The sequence below is a fragment of the Chiloscyllium plagiosum genome, unplaced genomic scaffold, assembly GCF_037043375.1.
Source record: "Chiloscyllium plagiosum isolate Xiang-an unplaced genomic scaffold, Cpla_swu_hap1 HiC_scaffold_31, whole genome shotgun sequence".
Classification (NCBI taxonomy): domain Eukaryota; kingdom Metazoa; phylum Chordata; class Chondrichthyes; order Orectolobiformes; family Hemiscylliidae; genus Chiloscyllium; species Chiloscyllium plagiosum.
The window spans coordinates 22,901,244-22,907,573 of NW_028270169.1; the positions used below are offsets into that span (position 1 = coordinate 22,901,244).

The 6,330-nt window shown below is 34.9% G+C and overlaps 1 protein-coding gene across 1 annotated transcript in view; it reads left to right on the forward strand.

Annotated features, from left to right (window-relative positions):
- The window catches only part of nsrp1 (nuclear speckle splicing regulatory protein 1), a 51,541-nt gene extending 45,517 nt beyond the window's left edge, over positions 1–6,024 (forward strand). The window contains exon 7 of the mRNA XM_043718423.2: positions 4,297–6,024. Within this exon, the coding sequence (XP_043574358.2) occupies positions 4,297–5,389 (1,093 nt within the window). The 3' untranslated portion in view covers positions 5,390–6,024. The remainder of the gene's footprint in view (positions 1–4,296) is intronic.
- Positions 6,025–6,330: the final 306 nt, after the last annotated feature.

Consider the following 6,330-nt stretch of genomic DNA (forward strand, 5'->3'; position numbering starts at 1 on the left):
AAGCTAAAGGTATCAAATTACAACATAGGACTTGCATAAAATATTTGACCCCATAAAACTAAACCAAATATGGTATTTAGGTCATATTTAATTCTCACAAGCTATTTCCAGGAATATGAGAATTAATTCCATAATGCTTAATTGCATATCAATGTGTTTCATTAGATGCAGGTGAAGGACTTCCAATACTTTTGAGCGTCTGTGTGAAGGTTTAGCCTTACAATGTTTCATGTAAACAAGTGGAAGACTGGCTCCAGTATCATCCTTCTCCAGCTAGTTATCCAGATGAGAACAACACCTTTCCAAACCATCCATGAATTTCAATGATGAATATTAAAAGATTGATTTCTCAAAGTTTGAATAATTCATAACTACGAATTCCACTTTATCAACCCAAAAAATTGGTGATCCTGAGCTTTCTTTGTTTAATTTTTGTTTACTTAATGCATTGTCACAATTACTATAGATCTTGGCGTCTTAAGATGACTAAATCTTTCTTGCCCACTTAGCATGTAAGTTGATTTATTTTTCTCTCAACTCCTTTTAGCCATGGTCTGTATTATTAGTGGATCTCAATTTTTCACCCTGCAAAAGGATGTTTTACTTCCTAATATTTTTAAAATTGGGTCCAAATGGATCAAACAGGCAATATCAGCCTTGTCGCAAAGATGCAGGAGAGTTTTAAGATGCATCCACAAAGACCATATACTGTGCAGTGAACAACAAAATGGCATGCAACCACAATATTGTTTCATATATATATATATATATTCAGCTTATAAATTGACCTGTTTTTATGAGGCTTTGATAGTAAATGTATACGCTGCCATCTAGAGTATACTGATATCTTATGTGATTCCATGTAACCCTTTCTGATCAGAATAGTGCAGATATCAGTTGTTGAATGGGTTTTTTGGAGAATAAGTTGAAGATAGAACTTTCTGTGCATTACCCAAACCCCAAAACTGCCTCAAATGATATTTCCAATTTCTACAAAAATTCAGAAATTTTGATTAGCCTAATTGTGATTGGTACTAGTGGAGACTGGCAGCAGCATCCTGCCAATAATTATCTCTTATTGGTATTATGCATTAAACCATGTTAGACACTAATACTTAACCACCAAGTTACAGTTAATAAAGTGAAAAGTCATGTTAACAGAACTGTTCACTAAATCTGACCTATTGAAAACATCCACTGTTGGTAAGAATAACTACTAAATCATTGTGAATGTTGATTTAACTATTCAGATACTGAGGTGTATAAATGTGATCCTATCTTTTACCACTTAGCAACTTTATGGAGAAAAGTTGATTATTCTATTGTCGAAACGTTTTCTTCATCATCCTGTTCAGACCTTTTTTGACATGTCTCTGGGATGGGCAGGACCTAAACATGGGCCTTCTGACTGAGAGGTCAGGCATTATCATTGCATCACATGTCTTAAATACCAAACTTTATATTAATGTAGTATATTTACTGAATTAAGTCAAGGAAAACAAGAATTGTATCTTAATATAATTCATATCAAGTGCTAATCCGACCCACTCTAAGGAGCTAAAAATAGAAGAACCAGAAAATCGACTTGCAACTGTTGAAAGAAAGGCAGAAATAATGCCCAAGATTAAGTCACCTTCATACCCCCTCAACCATGAGGCCATTATAGCATGGGAATGCCAGGTAGTGGAGAAAAGAAATAAATCAATTGAATATAATATTGATTTTAAAAATATGAACAGATTGGTTGAATACCAATCTATTGGTTTCTGGTCTCTAGTAAATTCTTCATTCTTGGCTTACTGCTACAGAATGGGGATTGAAAAGTGCTTTGTTGACCAGGAAGATCAACCTCTGTCGTCTTTGATGAGGTCGAGCAGCTAGTGGCTTCAGAGAAAGTTGGGGAGAAATGTTTTAAATATAGATGCAACTTATTTATTTCTTTAAATGATTTCTGATGAGAATAGTTCTCCAAAATGTATTGCTCAGAACAGATTAAGTCTGTACTTATCGGAAGTGTTACTTGATAAAAATTATGTGTTTGCAAATTTCTACAAAACTGCTTTTGTTCCAGTGGTCATATTTAATGGTTAGTCTGATTGATTTGACTCCTATGGTCTATCCCTGTAAGGTTCAGGGTGAAGCTATAAACTTACATACAGTATATAAATTAGAAAGTTGTGAACACTATTAAAACTGTCAGTATTCAATCTCAAATTTTTTCATGTTTTGTGTCAGTTTACTACTGAATTGCAGTGGGTTGAAATAAGCAGCCTGATGTGAGCCCATGTCACTTTGTGGCCAAGAAATAAAAATCCACATGTTTTGAGCAAAGAACTTCACCTCGCACATGAACTGAATTGGAGAATCTGAAACCATGAGCACTCAGAGAATTTTGTTTGCAATGTAACACACTCTAGTCTATTTCAAATAAGATTATTATGGGCCATCGATTGAGGGAAAAGTATTATTGGAGTGATTACTTTATTTAAAATAACCACCTGATCAATTAATATATTTCAGAGTCATGTGAAATCTTTTCCACAACAATTCTAGGCTGACGCGAATTTTTAAAATTGGTACTGCATTATTGGCTTGCAGAACAGAAAGCATTGATGCTTATCTTGTTGTGATTGGCAGTGTAACTATTTCTTATCCATTAAATGAAAAATGGTAGATAAAGTGGGTTCTGACCTACACCGTTGCCCAACACCCAAGTGAGGAATCAGCCCAATATCTGTTCAGCAAAGTCCCTGTGAGAGAACCCAGATTAAGTAATTTAATGAAGAACGAAAGCAAAATACTCCAGATTCTTGCAGTATAAAATAAAAACAGAAAGTGCTGGAAAGCACAAGCCTTACAGCATCTATGGAGAGACAAATTTAATTAACATTTTGAGTCTAATATGATTCCTTCTTAGAACTCTGTGAGAAGTAGCCTGTACATAACATTGAATGTACGTACATAGAGCTTTGATTTAACTGTCCAGTAGTAGTAACCTACTAGATTTATATCGCATTGTTCAGCATGGTGTTTGTCACACATCTAATGAAGCCTGAAATCAGACATGTGATCATGTTCAAATATCCGTGATTTAATGCTTAGCTTGATTAGTTTGTATAAATGCTGACAGTTACTGCTGAAACCTCTGTAGGATGAAGTAGATGAGCTCTGTTGCTGACCTCTCGAGAGAACTATGTAGTTGTCCTATTTTGCCATCCTGTTCATTAATTTCAGTCCGCACGTTATGGACAATCCCATAACTGTCTAATGATTATTTGATTGGAGATTTGGGATAGAGGGAGAAGTGAGTAAGCAAGATGAGTTTGGGATCAAATTGGCTCCAAATGATATTGTTGGCAGTAGGAGATTGGAAGTGAGTGGTTCATTATTAAACTGAAAAATAAGATAATTAATTTAGCTCAAAGAACATACTGCAGTTTGGCAAGGGCTAAGCATCCGAAAACATGTGAAGAACTGCTGGCTTTTAACTGATAAATAGGCTGATAAGTATTGCCTTAAGAGTACTGCTAAATTGGCTGGCTTATTTTTTAGTTTAATAATGATGAATCTCCTGTTGCCAATGATGTCACCTTGGAGTCAATGTGGCTGTTGTTTTGGAGTCTTTTACATCATGATGGATCTTTGCATGCGAAGCACATGCTTCACTAAGAGTGATATCATGTATGCATGTGCTGTTAGCAAGCTAGTCTCCAGGTGGATTTTTTTCCCATCTAGTGAAAATGAATTTGTTATTGTGTGTTAAGCAATTGATAAAGCTGACCTTAGAATAGTGGATGTCATTAATTTGACAGTTTAGTATGCTGTGAAGTTGTTGACAAAATTTAAATTTGATCTGGTTAAGGTCAGAAAGTTAAAACATGATCTGTTTTACAGCAATAACATTCTGTACCCTGAGAACACACAGGAATTAAAGCTGGAAATTGTGAAATCTAGCTGGCACCAGAGCAATTTCTTAACTTTTGTTCACATTGGATTTTGTGTCCTGTGATGCAGTTTCTCTGAATTAGAGTTGATTTCCTGAAAGAGAAAATTTCTTTATGTTTTGTTTAAATCATTTTTTATGTTTTCAAAATCTCAAGAAATGTTCTTATTTAATATATACACTAAAAGATTGAAGCTACATCACCTTCTGGAAAAAGCTTTTATCAGGTTCCTTTAATTCTATTGATTCAGATCATTTACTTAGTGAATAAAGAATATTTATAAGGTGGAAATTTTAAATACCTGACAGTGGTTTTATTTATTAGACCTAATTTTCTTTATTTGCCTCCTCAGTGTGAAGGAAGAACAATCTGGAAACTATCCTAATGAAAGTGACTGTCAAAATCCTGCTGTCATATCAAGGGGATCAATGTCTGTGAATGAACAAAACCCTGATGCAGACAGTGACTTTGAAATTGATAGTGAAGATGACAAAGCTAAAAATGGTCAGAGAAAATTGGCTTCCAAAACAAGAAATGATGACAGTTCTGATAATAATGAAGAAAAGGGAACAGCTCGTCAATACAGAAGGCATGTTGGGTCCTCTAGTGAGGAAGAACAAAGTCATCATCAACATATGAGTTATTCCCATAAAGAAGGAAAAAGTGAGAAAAGCAAGAGGCATTCTAAGAGCTATAGAGATAAGGAAAAAAGCTTCAGAAATAAGGAAAGTTCTGGTCATAAAGCGCACTCACATGTAAAGGGCAAGTATAAAGAAAAAGATCATCACAGAAAGGAGAGAGAACATGAAAGATACAAGGATGGCAAAGAACAGAAGAGAATCAAGGAGGAAAAATGTAAAGATAAGGACTACAACAGTGGAAGGGATGTGAGACACAGAGATTATGGAGAGAAGCATAAAGAAAGGGATGAGCAAACAGATGAAAAACTCCAAGAACGAGAGCGAAGCAAAATGGAAAAGTATGCAAAGAAAAATGACAGAAGAAAGGAAGAAAAGTACAGAGAACACAAAGAAGAGGGAAAATGGGACAAGATTATTAGTGAAAGGGAAAAAGAAAAAGACACCTTTGAAAGAACTGATAAGAAATATGGAAGCAGTGATATGAGGGAAGATAGCTCAGAGAAAGAAAAACATGGAAAACATGATCATAAGAGAGCACTATCTGAAGAGAAAAAAATTGAAGAACTGAGTGTGGAAACCAGAGATAATGAAGAAAAGGGAAAAAGTATGAATTTGCTGAGTGAGCAAAAACCAAAAGATGATACAGAAAAACAAATAGATGGAGCTGCGATGTCCCAACCAGTTAGTAAATTTGTGAAGCGCAGCAACCAAGAGACTATTACATCCGCAAAAGAGCGATACCTTGCAAGGCAGATGAACAGAGCTTTAACAAAGTCATATATCGAACCAGAAGAAACTGACTAATTTTATTAGGACTGCTAACTACAAAAAATCAGATTTTAAATATATAAAATAACCTTTTGAATGTTTTTGTGAAGTCTTGTATGAAACCATGGCAACTATTAAAAATGATTTTCACTTAATAGCAAGAGAAATTCATTGTGACTACACGAGTATAAAATAATTAACACGTCACTTTTGAATTGGAGGTGTCGGTGTTGGACTGGGATGGACAAAGTTAAAAATCACACAACACCAGGGTTACAGTCCATATGGACCTATTGGACTATAACCTGGTGTTGTGTGGTTTTTAACTTTGATCAATTTTGAAACCTCATTTTACTGTATGTATATAAGAACATTTTAAGGCAAAGTATCTATTATTAATTGTCTAGTAACTGCAGAAGTATGCACTTTGGTGTTTAAACATATCCTACTAAACTTAGAACAAAACTTCTTAAAAATACTAGCAAAGATACTGCAGCAATTGCAGATGATTATAGATCAATGTGATTTTATATGCATCATCAAACTAAACCTGTGCAGTGGGAACCTGTTGTAGCTTAAATATTTTGAGTTTTCCCATGAGGTTGATATTCTTCAAAGTGGAAAAACTTTGTCACCTGGTGTTTTATGACGATAATAAAAAAATGCCCGAACCTCGATCTTCAGCTTGCTTCCTTAGCAGGCTGTGCACACACCATACAATTCATCGGTAGCAATATTTCTCTTGGTTGTGTTTGTGATGCTTCTGTTTCTAAAGAGTATTTTCAAGGTGCCAAGCACAACTTTATTGTTTTTTAATTGAAGCTGCAATAGTAAATGTTTGGTTTCATTTTGAGTAATGTGGCAGATCTCTGTCTGAATAAATGAAAAAAGAATCCAAGAGTAGGAAAAGATGATGCAATCTGGACTCCCTTGTAGATTCCTACAGGCCAGCCTACTGCCTTCTGTGTCCTGGTTCC